We start from the raw sequence: 18,338 nt of genomic DNA on the forward strand, positions 1-18,338 counted from the left end.
AGTTCCAGCCTGGTGGAATGCTCTGTCAAATGAGATCAGGGGCCTGTGGGACCTTAAACAATTCCACAGGGCCTACATCTGGCTTTATGTGGAGGAGGACTGGGAAATTAAACCTTGTTTCCTCGGTTAGAAGCTGCCACTCTTACCCACTATACCAAGCTCACTCTCCTAACATATGTAACTTGTATTATGCCCTCAGTCACACTTTATTTGAAATAGCTAAGAATCACAATCTCTTTGAGGTTAGGCCCGTGGTGGGAAATCTATTACATTTTCCCACACCCTGATGGAGAAAACTCATGGCTGCCTACACCATTATCCCCCTTGCCATTTTTTTAATCCTCACAACAACCCTGGGAGGGAGGGCTAAGCTAAGAGGTGACTTGAATCCAGGCTCGCCACCAAGCATACCCTCCACAGGGAGTTGAAGCCAAGTCAGGATCTACAATGAATGCCGCCGTGTAAACACAGACATATCTGAGCATGTGGGCATCACATTCACATGCCCCCCTTTTCAGGTGGGCGCTTAAAAATTAATCTGGAGGCCTACAACTTTGCAGAGCGATCTTCAGACGGCGGCAGTGGTAACCTACGTGCAGCAGCCTGTTCCCAGATCTAGTGATTTCCCCCCACAGCACCACCGGCTGAAAGCGGGGCTTGGGGGAGGAAAGGAAAGGGGGTCTCTCACGTCAGCTCCTGCAGCTTCTGGGACTTCTCCAGCTCCTCGCTCTTGAGTTTCTCATAGTCGGCCCGAAGCTTCTCCAGTTCCAGCTCTAACTTCTGGTTCAAGCTGCGCAGGGATAGAATACGGAGAGACAGAGATGCTAACATAGAGATGGAAAACATGCCAACTGCCCGCCAGCCTTCCTCACCAGCCTTAGACCTGAGTGTAAGATCGACATGGGAAGCAAACATCAGTGTTCAAGACAGGACAACCATAAAGCCATGCCCCCACAGTGCTTGAGAGATTTCTCCCCCACCCCCAGGGATATCGGCTTGGATCCAAAGATTTGCTTCCATCTGAACCCCCTCCCCTTTGGCCCCCTGCGGAGGAAGTCCTCCGTTGCCACCCGCTAGATGCCGTCCGGCTCATTGAAAACCCTTGATCTCGCATGAGGTCTCTTGATCTCACAAAAGTTCCTACCAAGGGTGGCCAAAGTGTGGCTCCCCAGATGTCCATGGACTACTATTCCCATGAGCCCTTGCCAGGGCTGGCAGGGGCTTCTGGGAATGGTAGTCCATGGACATCTGTTTGGCCAACCCTGTTCTAGCCCCTAGAAATGTGCTCCATTGCAGAGGGCTGCCCCTGCACTGCAGAGACAGACGAAGCAAGGCCCAGAATCCAAACCAATGTCTCTAAGAAGCGGTTTGACATTGTCACATATTCACGGTTTCCAGGACTACCGGCGGCCTGTCGTGAACTCAGGCTCCTTTCCGGCAATGCTTTAAACCGGATTAGCCATTCTGATTTCCTCTAGGAAACTATGGGAAATGGAAGGTGCTGGGGGGGACGGACACATTTGTTTTTGGGGACCCCAGCCCTCTTGAGAGATCCCCAGTTCCCAGGTCAGTGAAATTAGTTTATGTTTGCATAATGTCCTGGTACTGTGAGGGAGGAGGGAGAGGAGAGGAAGGGAAATGGAAGAGCGTTGCATTCGCAGCACAGAAATTATACAGGACGTAGAACATGCAAAGACATGCCACGCAAGTCAAAGGCAAAGGATCCCGTCCAGGAGCGGCTGGCCCTTTAACTTACCAGGAACGGTCCCAGTGGGTTGCTGCCCCCGGGATGCCACTGGGGAACTAGAGCAGTGACCATGGGCATCAGCTCACACCCCATCTCCTTCCACACCACCACCAACCAGGCGCACACAAAGAAGCCATGGCTTCATCTTGGCAGCACAGAAGGGAGTGATGCACAAGGTGATGCGTCTGAGCTGAGTGTTTCCAGAGGCCCTGGGAGCCCCCAGCTATGCTCCTGGGCTGTTCTGACTTGCCAGTCTGCTTGTTTCCCACATAATGTAACAGTAGTTGAGCCCCAGATGCTTGTTATTTGCCCAGGAACAGCTCTGGATTCATCCCGAGCCCCCACCATTGGTCCCAAGTTCTCACTCTAACTCAACAGCATGACTGGAGTTGGCCACTTCTCACGTAAGCCCCGGCTCTCCTGCCTCTCTGGTTCACCTGAGGTGGCATTGCACCTGCCGGTAAAGGAGGCCACTTCCAATAAGCCCAGCCTCCCAAAGACCCAACATGCATGACATGGTCTGCCCAGGTGGTGAGTCACCTCCCCACTCATGGAAGGGACTTGGCCCGCCCTCTGGATGACTCACTCCTTGAGCTCATCAATGATTTTCTGCTTCTGGTTGATCTCATCCCGCAGCCGCGCCAGCTGCTTGTGGTGGGCCTCCCGGTGACTCTCCAGTTGCACTTCCAGGGCCTTCTGCTGGGACAAGGAAGAATGTAAGAATGTAAGAGAAGCCATGTCGGATCAGGCCAATGGCCCATCCAGTCCAACGCTCTGTGTCACACAGTGGCCCAAACCCAGGGGCCATCAGGAGGTCCACCAGGGCTTTAAGAACACAAGAGAAGCCATGTTGGATCAGGCCAATGGCCCATCCAGTTCAGCACTCTGTATCACACAGTGGCCAAAACCCAGGGGCCATCAGGAGGTCCCCCAGTGGCTTTAAGAACATAAGAGAAGCCATGTTGGATCAGGCCAATGGCCCATCCAGTCCAACGCTCTGTGTCACACAGTGGCCCAAACCCAGGGGCCATCAGGAGGTCCACGAGGGCTTTAAGAACACAAGAGAAGCCATGTTGGATCAGGCCAATGGCCCATCCAGTTCAGCACTGTGTCACATAGTGGCCAAAACCCAGATGCCATTGGAAGTTCCACCAGCAGGACCAGAACTCCAGATTCCCTCCCACTGTTGATCCCCAAGCACCAAGAAACATCACTTCCCTGGGATGCAGCTGAGTACCTGGTTTGCATGCAGAAGGTCCACAGGTATCTCTGCTTAAGAATGGATTTCAATTGTGTGGCTGAGAAAGGCCTTGGTTTGAGACCCTGCAGAGCCATTACCAGTTGGAAAAGGCCCTCCTAGGTCACATGGACCAAAGTTCTGGCTTCAGGCAGCCTCCTATATTCATACATCACATGGACATCTCCAGATGTCCATGGACTACAGTTCCCATGAGCCAGCGTTTGCTGGCAGGGGCTCATGGGAATTGTAGTCCATGGACATCTGGGGGACCACAGGTTGACTACCCCTGCCCTACTGCACTTAGGGGAGGGCGGTACACACATGCAATAAATAAACCAATAAATTCCCCCACTCCCTAAGGCACCCTTGCTTGCAGATCAGGAAGGAGGTGCTATTCCTTTGGTACTAACTTTAACTTCGTCGGTGTCCTGGATCACGTCCTGCTCCTTGGTTGCTTCATTTACAGTCTCTGTCGGGAGAGATGAAGAACAATTGTTCAGGCGGTGCCAGTGTTAGACCAGTGAGGCTGAAAGCCAAGCGTGCATGTTCAATGACCAGTGATTGGAACCCGGAGACCCAGACCGAAATCACGTCTCCGAGACTAGATTTATCGTGCCTCCCCTTGAGGCCCCTCGCTGTCAGCCTCTGCTCCAAGGGTGCTGTGGAAGCATGTAGGGGGAGACAAAGAGAGACAGAGAGAAGCCATCAATCTGCATAATGGACATCAGAGTGGCGCGCTTCCCAGAGTCCTTGTGAGGGGGAACAATGAGGATAGCAGAAGGACAAAAGTACTTTGCAGCAAGAGAAAACAGCCGCAGTAAAGGACACAGCGGTGAAGGACTGTGTCTCAAGGACGGAAGGCATCTGAAGTAGTTTTGCTCCACTAAGGATCTCTGACCCCATCTGAGCGCTTGCTGCCAGGAAAACATGTTGTACATGTTTGAATACCCTCCCGTGTCAACCGTCTCCTTACTGTGCTGCACTGAAATGTCTGAGAGAGGCTCCAATGGAGAAACATCTCTTGCTAGTTCTCATTTGGAAAACTATCATTTGTGAATTCAATGGTGATTCAAGCACAGACTCTTTCTGCTCTGCACCTAGAATTATAGAATAACAGAGTTGGAAAGGACATCCTGGGGCACCTAGTCCAACCCTCTGCACAAAGCAGGACACTGACAACCCTATCGCTCATCCACTGTCACCTGCCACCCCTTTGCCTTCACAGAATCAGCCTCTCCCGTCAGATGGCCATCCAGCCTCTGTTTAAACATTCCAAAGATGGAGAACCCACCACCTCCCGAGGAAGCCTGTTCCACTGAGAAACCACTCTAACTGGCAGGAACTTCTTCTTTCATCCCATTGGTCCCCCCCTCAGTCGTTTCCTCTCCTGGCTAAAGAGACCAGGCTCCCCATTTCTGTGGCTTCTCACCTGGAGATCTTGCCCCTCCCACAAGCTGTTTTGCTGCCCCTCAACAGGCATGACTCTACTCATTTCTACACACAGGAATATTTTACAAACAAGATGGGGTCACTTGCGAGGAGAAGAAGATTTGTTTTTTATATCCCGCTTTTTCACTGCCCGAAGGAATCTCAAAGCGGCTTACAATTGCCTTCCCTTCCTCTCCCCACAACAAACATCCTGCGAGGCAGGCGAGGCTGAAAAAGCTCTGAGAGAACTGTGATTGGCCTGTCCACCCACCTTGGGCCTGAAGCTTAGCCAGCTCTTCACTCAGGGCATCATAGGACTCCTCCAAATGCCGTTTCTTCAGCTCCACACTCTGCATGTACTCGGTGAGTGAGCGGATCTTTGCCTCATGCTGGGGGAGGAAGAGGGAAAGACCCATCAAGCTGGGGATTGCAATTCTTAAGAACTCACATGAACTTACCTTCAGCGGGGATTCCCCGGACTCCGGCCCCCCACCTCAGGTTATTTCCCTGTTTCGGAATGAATGCGGACTGAAGAATTCCGAGAGCTGCTTTATTCATTTATTTCCTTATTTAATTCATGCCCTGCCTTTTTCCTCAGTGGGGACCCCAGGTGCCTTACATCATTGCCCCCTCCTCCATTTTGTCCTCACAACATGCCTGTAAGGTAGGCTAGGTGGCGAGTGCATGACTGGCCCAAGGTCACCCAGTTCTGATTTTATTCCACAGGTGTATGTTTTGAATGCCAAACTTGACATGACACAGATCCCCAAAAAGCTATGGAAAGTCCTTCTGGTGAATGAACAGGACCAGAGATGCCGCAGGGCAGAGGGAATGCTTGCCAGGGAACTTGAATGGCCTCTACCCAGCAAATTTATTTCTTGTGGAGTTTAGGGTTGCCAAGATCCTAGTGGAGCCTGGGACATGCCAAGGCCCTCCATCTTTCCGTCCCATACCTTTTGTCCCATTGTGTAGGACTGCAACCCTTCAGGTGGAGCCTGAAGATCTCACAGTTGATCTCCAAACTACAGAAGTCTGATCCCCTGGAGAAAATGGCTGCTTTGGAGGATGGACCCTATGACCTTATGCCCTCCTCTCCCCAAGCCCCATGCCCCAAATCTCCAGGTATCACCCAGCCCAAAGCTGGTAACCCTCGCGCTCTCTCTCTGTCCCCCAGGTGGTATCTGGAGGGGTTCAGGGACCACAGCTGATCTCCAGGGATAGAAATCAGTTCTCCCAGAGAGAATGGCCACTTTGGAAGGTGGACTCTATGGCATTAAACCCCACTGAAGCCCCTTCCCAAGCCCTGCCCTCCTCAGGCTTCACTCCCAACATCTCCAGGTATTTCCCAAGCTGCAGCCGGCAGCCCCAGTCCCAGGACGGACCTGCGAGATGAGAAGCTGGCAAGAGGACAATTCCCGGCCGGTCACCTCCATCTTGCGATGACACTCCACCTGCAGCCCCTCCAGCTGCCGGCAGCGCTTCACGACAGACTTCACCTCTGACTTGATCTTGCTGATGTAGAGCCGGGCAACCGTGAACTCCTCCTCAATGGCGCCACTGATCTCCACCGGCTGGGGGTAAGGAAGCAGGTTGGTGAGGGGGTGGGGGGTGCAGAGCTCAACCGCATCACACCCTTACCTGGAATCAAGCACCGTCAAGGTGCGGCTGACTTATGGCAACCACTGAGGGCTTTCAAGGCAAGGGGCATGAAGGCACGGCTTGCCAACTCCTGCCTCTGCTCAGGAATCCTAGGCCTCCTTGGTAGTCTCCCATCCTAGCTATAACCGTGGCTGACCCTGCTTAGCTTCCAAAATGTGATGGGCCATCCGGGCCAGGAAGTGCCCCATCTTTTCAAGTGCATTCATTCATCCGTTCGTTCGTTCGTTCATTCGTTCGTTCATTCATTGTTTGATTTCTAGACTGCCACTCCCAGCGAACTGGCTTGCGGCAGTTTACAGCATATATATAAAAAGCATCATTACATAAAAATCTTATAACAGTAAAATCCCCAAATCTTACCCCAATAAAAATACAAATGAACAATAAGATACAATAAAACAAGCTGGTTTTATTGCTGCGCACTGTGCGCTCTGTTTTATGAAAATGCTCTAGGGTCTTGAATGCTATTTTTATGCTGCTAGCTCATTTCTGTGATTGATTTTTATGCTGTTGTCTTTTATGATTCTTATTGTTTTTATGAACTGCCTCAAGCAGGTCTCTGGACAGGCAGCATTTAACATGGGCAAAAACACAGCTTAAAATACTATTCTGTTTCTCTTGGCCAGCCCATTAACTGATTTTTATAAGCTGCTTTCCTGTTAACCCTTGCCCTGCTGTTTTCTGAAATAGACTTGGCCAGAGCAAAGCAGATGCTACGAGTACAGAGAGCTGATCAAGCCCATCAGGTGTTCCAAGAAGTACCTTTGCCTTAAGCCAGGGGTAGTCAACCTGTGGTCCTCCAGATGTCCATGGACTACAATTCCCATGAGTCCTTGCCAGCGTTTGCTGTCTGGGGCTCATGGGAATTGTAGTCCATGAACATCCGGAGGACCACAGGTTGACTACCCCTGCCTTAAGCCACGGCTGGTCTGTCTCCCCAGGATTTCCCCACGTTCTTACCAGCTTGATTTCACCGTTGCCCACAATGACACTGAACTCGCTGAGATCCTTCATGAGCCCGTTGAGCACTTCGGCAATGCGCTTGCGTTGATGCGCACTGAACTCCTGCAGCCGTTGCAACTCTGACTCCAAGGACATCATGGTCGCCTGGGATGGGGAAGAGAGAAGGCTGAGCCAATGCAAGGGAGACACATGCATGCTCCCTCTTGCATTGCTCCCTCTGCAAAGACAGGAGACCTGATTTCTTTACTGTGCATATCTTCTCTCTCTCCCTCCTCTCCTCTCCTTCCTCTCCCTCTCCCTCTCTCCCTCTCCTCCCTGCCTGCAGCTCTTTTATACTTCCCCACCTCCCGGCCTGCCTTGCTCCCACCCTGCCTCCCGAGAGCTCAAAACTCCTGCCCTGGGTGTCTACTGTGATGCCACCTGCCACGCCCCTGGGTGTGTCCTGCCCGGCCACATGGTCCAAGCTGGCTGGGCCTATTGCAGCAAAAGGCCGGCTGGAGCCCCTGCCGCCTATTCGGGAGCCGTCTGCCCCGGGAGCAGCCAGCTTGGCAAGCAGAAGAGGTCTGCCAGCAGGGCTTTCAACTTCCCCGCAACATGGCTGCCAGCACCCATCCGACTGATGGTGGCCGGCAACGAGGCAAGCTGGCAAGGTGTTGGGGTAAGTTGTCCCCCTAGGGCACACTGCCAGTCAGGTGAGTGGTCTTCCAGGGTCTCTGGTCCATCCTGGGGTGAGTCTTTGGTGGGCAGTGAGAGGGGGTGGGAGCCTTGTGAGTCCAGCCTCCTGCCCGGGAGGTGAGACAGGTCTGGACAGTCCACCCTCCAAAGCAGCCATTTTCTCCAGGGGAACTGATCTGAGCCATAATTTCTGGGGATCTCCAGGTCTTACCTGGAAATTGGCATCCCTGCTTTAGGATGCTTGGGGCTGATCCTGCGTTGAGCAGGGGGTTGGACTAGATGGCCTGTGTGGCCCCTTCCAACTCTACGATTCTATGATTCTATGATTAACTTCACCAAAGTTGCTGCATCATTAATCTCCTAGTCCCAGTGTCAATGCAGAAGGTATGGTTATTGTTTTTCCACTGCTGATACGTTTTGTACCATCTTTTGCTTTGATTTCTTTCTGCCCCTCCTAACGATGGATTCATGATTTGAATGTCCATTTCATTTATTACAAGCTGCTTTGAGGGTTTTATAAATCTAATCTAGCAAAGTACTGGGAGGGGTTGATGGAAGGAACAGAGCTTTCCCTTCCAGCTTGACCCTTTGGGGCGGACTAGACTCCGCAGACATGCTTCAGAGAGAAACAGGTCATAGCTCTCATTAGTGTTAATGCAACTTGTCTCTTCCAGATGAATATTGCCTATGGAACTGATAATCCACAAACTCCAGGACTTCCCTCCAACTTTCCAAATGGTTTCTAGTAGGACTGTCAACCTTTATCTCCTTCTGTTACAATTAATCTCTAGGAAATACAGATCAGTTTCCCCGGAGAAAATGGCTGATTTGGACTCTAGGTTATTGTACTCTGCTGAGATCCTTCCTGTCCCTCATAGAATCATAGAGTTCGAAAAGACCTCCAGGCTCATCTAGCCCAACCCTCTGCAGAATGCAGGAAATTCACAACTAGCCTAGGCCAGTGGTCCCCAACCCCCAGTCCGGAGACCGGGACCGGTCTGTAGATCAATTGTTACCAGGCCACGGCTCCTCTTCGTCCTCCTCCCCGGCTGTTGCCTTGGGGGCTGCCCTGCCACTCTGCCACCGGCTCACCTTTGGTGCTCTCCGGCAGCTGCCATGGCTGGGGATCCCCCTCGGCATGGCACTACGCAGCTGCTGCTGGCAGCGCCCCTCAGCGGGCAGCAGGAAGTCAGGGGCGCCGGCGGGAAAGCAAGTGGAGCAGGGACTCAGGTGGCGGCAATGTCCCTCGGCAAAAGACTACCCCCCCCGGGCCTCAGTAAAATTGTCAAGTGATGACCGGTCCCCGGTGATAAAAAGGTTGGGGACCACTGCCCTAGGCTCCACCCCCTCCCCCAAATATTTCTCAACCCAGAGCTGGCAAGTCTGCATCTCCATCCCCTCGCAGTATCTATGGCCTCATTTCACTCACAGCCTTTGCTAAAACAGGATCTGTAGAATAATGTTGGATCGAGATTTCAATTTGACCTCCCCCTGCAAGACACAACCTCACCCACGGCACTTACCACTTTCTGGGACAGTTCGTCCACCAACAGCTGATTCTCCTGGTTTTTCTCTTCCACCTCCTGGGATTTCTGGTCATAGTTGACAGCCAGCTCCTCCAGCGCTTGCAAGACCTCCTTCACTTCCTCCTTGGCAGAGTCATTCTCAGACTGTAGGTGGCCCAGCTCTCTCTGCACCTTCTCATTGTCCCCACGAGTTGACATGAGGAGCTGGTTGGCAAAGAGAGCAGAGGGAGATGGATATGCAAAGGTCCAAGCAATACGGAAAACATCCAAGAAAGATGCCAAGCGGGAGGTAAGGAGGGGAGGGCAAAAGGAGGATATGGAAGGATACAGGATTCAGAACAGCTAGGTAGAGGGGTAACGGATACCACGGACAAATCAACCTGACGAGTCTGATCCAGGATCTCTTATTAAGATCCAGTGACCAAAACCTGCTCAAGATTCCTGGCCCCAAAGTGGCTGAACTGGCCTCAATCAGGGCCAGGGCCTTTTGGTCCTGTGCTGGCCTGGAATAACACTATACCTAATGAGATCAGGGTTCTGCAGGACCTAGGATAGCTCTGCAGGGCTGGCAAAATGGAGCTCTTGTGCCAGGCCTAAGCTCAAGGCTGGAAATAGTATCGAGATAATGGCCTCACGACCCAAGACATCAGACGAACCATCACCAAACTGTTCAATTTACATTTATATCGCCCTCTAGTCAGAGGAGAAGAGGAGGCGTTTGGAATGAATTTGTTTTAAACTGGAATATAAATTAATTTTGGATTTTAATATTATGTTTAAATTATATTGTGCTGTTTTATAGTTTAGTATGCTTGTCGTTTTGCCTTTTGGTACTGTCCATAGAGTTTTCTTGGCAAGATACTGGAGTGGCAAACTATTTCCTTCTCCAGTGGATCACCTTTTGTCAGAGCTCTCTGCTATGACTTGTCCGTCTTGGGTGGCCCTGCATGGCATAGCTCATAGCTTCACTGAGCTACGCAAGCCCCTTCTCCATGCCAAGCCAGCCATCCTTGACGGGGATCGTTGAACTCTGGTGCTGGAGAAGACTTTTGCGAGTCCCTTGGACTGCAAGGCCAACAAACCGGTCAGTCCTAGAGGAGATTAGCCCTGCCTGCTCCTTAGAAGGCCAGATCCTGAAGATGAAACTCAAATACTTTGGCCACCTCGTGAGAAGGAAGGACTCCCTGGAGAAGAGCCTAATGCTGGGAGCGACTGAGGGCAAAAGAAGAAGGGGACGACAGAGAATGAGGTGGCTGGATGGAGTCACTGAAGCAGTCGGTGCAAACTTAAATGGACTCCGGGGAATGGTAGAGGACAGGAAGGGCTGGAGGATCATTGTCCATGGGGTTGCGATGGGTCAGACACAACTTCGCACCTAACAACAACAATGTTTATCGTGACTGCCCTGAGTCCTTGGGGAAGAGCGGGTTATAAATAAAATGATTATTATTACTATTATTACTATTGCATTTACTACTCACCTCTTCCTGATCCAGCATCTGCTGCTTGAGCTTCTCCATCAGCTGGCTCTGCTGGTTAATCTCATCATCCTGGACAAGAAGAAAACCATTTTGTGTTAGCTACCTGGTGCTGGGCCTGTGGAGCAAGGATCTACATGCAGAAGCCTGGGATTTCTTGCCAAGGGATAACAGGCATAAAGAGGAGAGGATTCTGGGGAAACAGGACTAGAAGCATGAAGAAGGGCTCTGAACACTAAGGAGATGGAGTGGGTGGACACAAGCCTCTCTAACACCTGAATGGGGCCTCTGACCTTGTCGTCAAGCTGCTTGTAGAGTTTGCGGATCTCCTCCTCATACTTGTGCCGCTCTTCCTCCGAAATCCGGATGACGATGGAGGAATTGTTGTCGTTGATTGGAGTTTCATCACAGGTGTCGGCCACCACCTTCTCTTCGTTGCTTAGCTGCTCTGTTTCTGGGACGTTCTCTCCTGGAAGCATTTCAGTTGTGGGAACAGAAGAGGGTCAGCTTGGCCACCTGTGGGGAGCCCCTCCCTCCCAGCAAACCCCTTGGATTCATCACTTGCTTCACACCACTCTCTTGGTGATGAAGAAATGTGAGGGCCACTGGTTACATGGAAAGCCACGTTCCCTTACATGGAAAGTCATGTTCCCTGGGGTTTTTCCAGAGGAGGTTGGGGATGACGGGAAGTCTTCAAGCAGTGGCTGGACAGGTACTTCTCCTGGATGCTTTGGGCTGATCCTGCATTGAGCAGGGGGTGGGACTAGATGGCCTGTCTGGCCCTTCCTGACTCTATGATTCTATGGTTCTAAGCAGCAGCTGGACATTTACTTATCCTGGATGCTTGAGGCTGATTCTGCGTTGGGCAGAGGGTTGGGCTAGATGGCCTGTCTGGCCCCTCCTGACTCTATGATTCTAAGCTGTGGCTGGACAGAGACTTCTCCTGGATGCTTTGGGCTGATCCTGCACTGGGCAGGGGGGTGGACTAGATTCTGATTGTGTTTTAGGTTCAGGCTTATTGGTGCACTTCTTCCTTGCCTCCAATTCGGGGCAGTCCAGGATGCTTCTACCTCTAATACTCCAAAGGGCATATTATACAGTCTGGTACCGATTCCTGCCCACAAGGAGCAGTTCTACCACATGTTTATCCAGACGTAAACGCAAAGGTCATGGGCTCCGTGCATTTTTCCATTTGCTCATTAACTTTTAGCCTAATCAATTATTTCCTGTTGTCTCCTAGCTGGCCTTTTCCATACAACAATCAAGAATCAATGGCTAATTATAATGGTGGGGAAAATAAAAGACTTCTTTTTATTTTGTAGCAATCCAAGTTACTGATACTTTTAAAATAGGAACTGTTATTCGTTGATGACCACCATTACAAGAATAAACAATCAAAGAAAAGTTCTTTTTTATAATAGCATGATTACCAAACGATGAACATATATGTTTTTAAAAGACCATAGATTAGGATTGCCTCTGAGGGTCTTAATACACCACCCTCTGTAACAGCTAGTAACAATTTAGAGCAAGCATGGTGCACTGGCTTAAGGGCAGCAGCCTCTAAACTGGAGAACTGGGTTTGATTCCCCACTCTTCCTCCACATGCAGCCTGTTGGGTGACCTTGAGCTAATCACAGTTGTCTCAGAGCTCTCTTAGCCGCACCTCCCTCACAGGGTGTTTACTGTGGGGAGAGGAAAGGGAAGGCACTTTGAGACTCCTTTGGGTAATAAAAAGCGGGGTAAAAAAGCTACGTCTTCTTTATTAATAAGTCCAGGCAGCCAAGGAAGAGAAGAATTAATTGATTAAGCTGGCAGGAGACATATTTTTAATAGCCTAGACCAGTGGTTCTCAACCTTGGGGTCGGGACGCCTTTGGGGGTCGAACAACCTGTTCACAGGGGTCACGGCAGGATGAGCAGCTTGGCCAAGGGGGGGCCACCACTGTTGCCACTCCTCCTGAAGGCGCCCACCAATTTATAACCAATCTTAACACCGCCCGTGGCGCCACGGGCGCCACGGACTAAATAAAACGGTAAGGCGTTCTGAGGCGGGATGTGTCCGTGATGAGGAAGGGTCCGGATTGGACCCTTCCTCTGGACAGACAATCGGAGGGAGCAATCGGCAGGCGCGCAGCGCCTGCCAATTGCTCCCTCCGATTCCCAGCCCCGAGCAACTGCGAGCCGCGCACAGCGCGGCTCGCAGTTGCTTTTTTGTTGCCGCCCGCAAGGGAGCCCTCGGCAGCCGCGCGCAGCGCGGCTGCCGGGGGCTCCCTACAACAAAACTTACGAAGAACAACTGAAAGAAAAAAGAAAACCAGCCAAAAAGCCCCTACGAGCTGCGACAGAAGCCGCCGAGGAGCGCCCCTCCTCCGACCCGTGTGCACAGCGCGCCTTCCGGGGCCTCCCTGCCCTCCTGGCTGAAGAAGAAAAGAAACCTCTGAGTAGCCACGGAGAGAAAAAAAAAACAGCCAAAAAGCCCCTACGAGCCGCAACAGAAGCCGCCGAGGAGCGCCCCTCCTCCAACGCGTGCGCACAGCGCGCCTGCCGGGCCCTCCCTGCCCTCCTGCTTGCAGAACAAAAAAAACCTTTGAGGAGCCACTCAAAGAAAGAAAAAAAAACAGCCTACAAGCGCTGCCGAGCCGCGTCAGCAGCCGCCGAGGAGCACCCGTGAAGAGCTGCGGAGGCGCCGCCAGCCTCCTCTTACAGGTAGCTTCAGTCCCTCGCCTGCGCCTCGCTCTGTCCCCGTCTGCTAGAGCAGTGGTCCCCAACCTTTATTAGGCTGGGGACTGGCAGGGCATCGGGCCGCGCCCGCGGGGACCGTGCCCGCGCAGGCCACGCCCACGCATCGGCCCGCGCCCGCGGATCGAGCCGCGCCCGCGAACCACGCCCGCGGATCGGGCCGCACCCGCGAGCCACGCCCGCGGATCGGGCCGCACCCGCGAGCCACGCCCGTGGATCGGGCCGCACCCGCGAGCCACGCCTGCGGATCGGGCCGCGCGGGCGCGGCCTGCACGGGCACGGCACGGCCCTGATTCCCTCTCCCCGCCCTCCCCGCAGTAAGAAGCTTCCCGGGCCGCAAACTTGCGTCCTGGGAAGTTTTTTACTGCGGGGGGGCAGCGGGGAGAGGGAGCCGCGGCCCGCAGGTTGGGGACCACTGTGCTAGAGCCCATTGTCTTCTTTATACAATGGGCTTTTTTTACTAGTTTATATATAATCGTGAACAATGGATCTTCACGCCATTGGTCAGTTTCGGTTTAATATCTGGGAAAGAACCCATGCATAATTTTAGGGTTGGGGGTCACCACAACATGAGGAACTGTATTAAAGGGTCGTGGCATTAGGAAGGTTGAGAACCACTGGCCTAGACTATCTCGACCTCATCAGAACTCAGAAGCTAGGCAGGGTTGTTACTCGGATGGGATGCCACCAAGGAAGGCCGGGGAAGCTTTGCAGTGGCAAATCACCTGCCTTGAGGCGGAACTTCATGCGGTTGCCATGAATCAAAGCGCAACTCCATGGCTCACTTCACTTAATACTCCAGGAAGCTTCGCTAGCACTTCTTAGACTGTCCACATGGGGCACTCTCGTGTCGCAGTTACATTTAAAGTAAATCCACATCAAACTTGTTAGGCCTGCACTGCAACATGCATCCAGCCAGCATCTGCTTGGTATCGCCTGCCATTAAGCAGAAGCTGAGCGAGGTTAGAAAAACAGGATACCTTAAAGCTGCACCTGGTCAAAAGAGGGTAGATCCCCCCCCCCATTTACCCAAGGTGGCTGAGAGCTACTATGGGTCTTTCAACTAACATTCCCATTGGCTGCTCCTCACCCAGACCCAACCCACATATCATATGAAAACGTATCATGTGACTCAACAGAGACCAATAATCCCCAGGGTAACCAGCCCCCCCCCCGATTTGTCATCACCCCCCTTCCCTGGACAACACCCTCGCATTCACTTCATGTCTAAAAATTAGCTGTGACTATCCCCAAGTGGAGAAGGGGTTGAATCTCCTGCCATGAGACCAGGATGTCAATCCCATCACGACCAAACATCCTTTTTTATCTTAGCAGTTCACAGTGAAAGGCTGGGAGGATGTGTGCTACTCATAGATTTTGAGGGGAGGACACCTGTACGTGTGGCAGGGGAGCCACATGCACTACAACCCCATGGTGATGCCAGTGGAGAAACATCTCTTGCTAGCTCTCATTTGGAAAACTATGATTTGTGAATTCAATGGTGATTCAAGCACAGACTCCCTTTCTGCTCTGCAGCTAGAATTATAGAATAACAGAGTTGGAAAGGACATCCTGGGTCACCTAGTCCAACCCTCTGCACAAAGCAGGACACTGACAACCCTATTGCTTATCTGCTGTAATCTGCCACCTCTTTGCCTTCATAGAATCAGCCTCTCAGATGGCGATCCAACCTCTGTTTAAAAATCTCCAAGGATAGAGAACCCACCACCTCCTGAGGAAGCCTGTTCCACTGAGGAACCACTCTAACTGTCAGGAACTTCTTCCGGATGTTTAGATGGAATTTCTTTTGTATTAATTTCATCCCATTGGTTCTGGTCCATCCCTCCCTGTTCTCACCGTTGCGCCAGCGCCCGAGCTCGGCCTCCAGCTTGGCGATGGACTCCTTAAGGGTCTTGTTCTTCTCTTTCTCCTTCTCAAACTTCTTCTTCCATTGTTCGGCTGTCAACTCCAAGTTCACAGACGCTGTGTTCTTGATTGTCTTGGCCCTGCAATTAGAGATCCCTAGTCATGTTCAGGGATCTGCACAATACATTTGGTGTCTCTATCTTTCTGAGCATGCAGGAACCTCTAGATGTCCAACACAGCACAGCAGGCAGCACAGCCACAACATGAGGTTAGCTACCCACCAATTTACTGCTGCAGCTTACCTTCAGTCACACAATGATGAGCCATGTGCTGTGCCAAAGCGGTGTTTTAAAAATCAGCAATTAATCAAATCTCTAATGGCCAATCAGAAGCCTTGCTGGGCAAGAACGCCACCTGGCTCTGTCCACTTTCTAAAAACATTTGGTGGGTGCCAGGTAAGGCATGTAATACATTATTCCTTGCTCTATAGGTCTGCTCTGGTTTCTATCAAGTAGGTATGCTGCTCCTAGAGTTCCTAGGTGAGATGATTCCCAGGTGTGCAGGGGCCCAACAGCACAGGAGAGAGGGGTCTTCAAGCGTCACCACTGCATTACTTCCCTGACCGCATAATCTAACACAGGAGTAGTCAACCTGTGGTCCTCCAGATGTTCATGGACTACAATTCCCATGAGCCCCTGCCAGCATTTGCTGGCAGGGCTCATGGGAATTGTAGTCCATGAACATCTGGAGGACCACAGGTTGACTACCCCTGATCTAACACATGTACCAATGGACTACTTGTTTTGCCAGCAGGGCAGGTAGCACTGACCCCAGGACCATTTTACACCAGGAAAACAGCATGGGGGAAAGGCTGAAGCTTCTTCTCATCATGGGCTGTGGTCCAGAGCTGAATGGGAGCCCCAAGGACCTTGCAGCCGGCACCTATCTGCTTGAAAGGATCTGAATAACTTCACACATAACTTCTTGGCTGGATCCAGGGACCAGGAGAAACGTGTTATGTCATTAGAAAAATGTATGTTAGGTCCTTCAAGGAACTATTGATGAGGGCACAATTCTTAAGCTAAATTTGTAGTGCAGATTAGCCATTCTCGACGGGGTGCATATTTGAAGGCCCTGGCATATTTGAAGGGGGGCAGAGTCTGAAAAAATGTGAGAAGGGGAACCTAAAGGTTTTATGGGGGGCCCAGATAACTGAACTGATGAAATACTCTTTTTGTCACATATGACATCATTCATTGCTAGAAAGTTCAACCACTGTCAAGGGAAAGAAAAAGAAATCATGTCATCCGTTCCTTTATGTGTGCTTGAATTAAACATTCAAGGGAAAGGGGAAAGAATGCACATACTTCTATTGGTCAAACGTTCTAGAAATCTGTCTCACGTATATTTTATTTATTTATTTATTTATTTTTGTTTGTTTGTTTGTTTGTTTGTTTATTAAATTTATATACCGCCGTTCCCTTAGGCTCACGGCAGTTTACAGAATAAATAATTCGCAATAAAATCCCATAGTTCCCTCACTAAAATTACTAAAACCAATTAATATCAATATAGAGGCAGCAGGCGAAAAATACTATCTAAACCCCTTGTTCAGCCGGGGGACAACCATGCGACTGATCTCCTGAAGTCGTAATGGCCTAATGTGCCTATTGGGAGTGAGGCAACCAGATCGGTCATATGAACCTAGGGGGCCCAGAGCAAGTGTCAGGACCTCCTGCCCAGGCCTTAACCGTATGCCTGGTAGAAGAGCTCCGTCTTGCAGGCCCTGCGGAAAGCTGACAACTCTGCCAGGGCCCTTAGCTCTTCCGGGTGCTCATTCCACCAGGTTGGGACCAGGACCGAAAAGGCAAGGTAGATCGAGTATAGTCAGTTCACTCTTAGCTTAGGCCTTTTTTTACCCTACCTCACTGCGCAAGTGGCCAGCCTACCGTGGGGGCCCTGGAACCTGAGGAGAGCTCCTAGAAAGGCCGTGGCCAAAAAAGGGTTGAGAACGGCTCCTGTAGCTATTCCCCCAAGTGATTGGGATTCATGCTCTGCCATGTGAGAACAGGGCTTTGGGGAGTTTGTCTGAATTTTTTGTGGGGCTCTTTGCCTGAAAAAAGAACAGCATCCCGTCCAAAAGTTTGCAACTTTCAAGCAGGAAGTGGCCACATTACTAATTCTTTGGCTCTCTCTCCTTATTAAATCACCACGGCAGGATGGCCGGTCATTGGCTGCTCAGGAAAGAGACAGAACGAGACACGAAGATTACCGCTGTCCAAACATGAGAGTAGATTTGGTCTCAGCATCGTTGTAGCTGGAGGGCGAGCAGCAGATGAACATGGTCGTACGGCAGTTTCCTCCGAGGGAGTCTTGCAGGATACGGGTCATCTTGCTATCCCGGTAGGGCACGTAGCTCTTCTGCATAAGAGAAGACGGGTGGATGTATTTGGTTCATTCATGTTCTGATAAGCACAAATGCCAGTGCTCCCTGACTATAAAAAGGTAAAGGTAAAGGTATCCCCTGTGCAAGCACCGGGTCATGTCTGACCCTTGGGGTGACGCCCTCTAGCGTTTTCTTGGCAGACTCAACACAGGGTGGTTTGCCAGTGCCTTCCCCAGTCACCCAAAGGGTCAGACATGACCCAGTGCTTGCACAGGGGATACCTTTACCTTAAAATAATCTCTATTTCCAAAAGTCTAATGAGAGTGTTCACCCTTGACACAAGTCCTGTGAGAAGACCACTCACCTTGTATAATGTCAGCTGTTTTTTGAATGTTTAACTAATACGAAGGTGTATTTTGCTACTGAAGCACAATTTAAGACACCACCTTATATATCAATACACTTATCTTTCCAATACAGCCTTTTCCAACTTTTTTACTGTTGATAAACCCCTGAAACATTCTTCAGGCTTTGAGAAACCTCAGAAGTGACATGGTCATGCAAAATATGTTTGGGAAACATAGCTGTGTACATACCCATTTGGAGCCCCTCCCTTTTCCACCTGAGGC

The 18,338-nt window shown here is 51.1% G+C and overlaps 1 protein-coding gene across 7 annotated transcripts in view; it reads right to left on the reverse strand.

Moving 5' to 3' along the window:
• The window catches only part of KIF5A (kinesin family member 5A), a 77,570-nt gene that overhangs the window by 23,087 nt on the left and 36,145 nt on the right, over window positions 1–18,338 (reverse strand). For 2 of the 7 annotated variants that reach the window (XM_077329184.1, XM_077329186.1), the window contains exons 10-20: window positions 17,596–17,744; window positions 15,315–15,463; window positions 11,010–11,185; window positions 10,720–10,788; window positions 9,236–9,442; window positions 7,035–7,181; window positions 5,798–5,986; window positions 4,687–4,804; window positions 3,398–3,456; window positions 2,334–2,446; window positions 689–790 (exon numbers count right to left, since the gene is read on the reverse strand). In XM_077329184.1, coding sequence (XP_077185299.1) covers window positions 689–790; window positions 2,334–2,446; window positions 3,398–3,456; window positions 4,687–4,804; window positions 5,798–5,986; window positions 7,035–7,181; window positions 9,236–9,442; window positions 10,720–10,788; window positions 11,010–11,185; window positions 15,315–15,463; window positions 17,596–17,744 — 1,478 coding nt within the window. Of the gene's footprint in view, window positions 1–688; window positions 884–2,333; window positions 2,447–3,397; window positions 3,457–4,686; window positions 4,805–5,797; window positions 5,987–7,034; window positions 7,182–9,235; window positions 9,443–10,719; window positions 10,789–11,009; window positions 11,186–15,314; window positions 15,464–17,595; window positions 17,745–18,338 lie in introns of all 7 variants that reach the window. The other 5 variants (XM_077329183.1, XM_077329181.1, XM_077329185.1 and 2 more) reach the window with 3 other exon arrangements.

This window comes from Paroedura picta, chromosome 3 (assembly GCF_049243985.1).
Source record: "Paroedura picta isolate Pp20150507F chromosome 3, Ppicta_v3.0, whole genome shotgun sequence".
NCBI lineage: Eukaryota > Metazoa > Chordata > Lepidosauria > Squamata > Gekkonidae > Paroedura > Paroedura picta.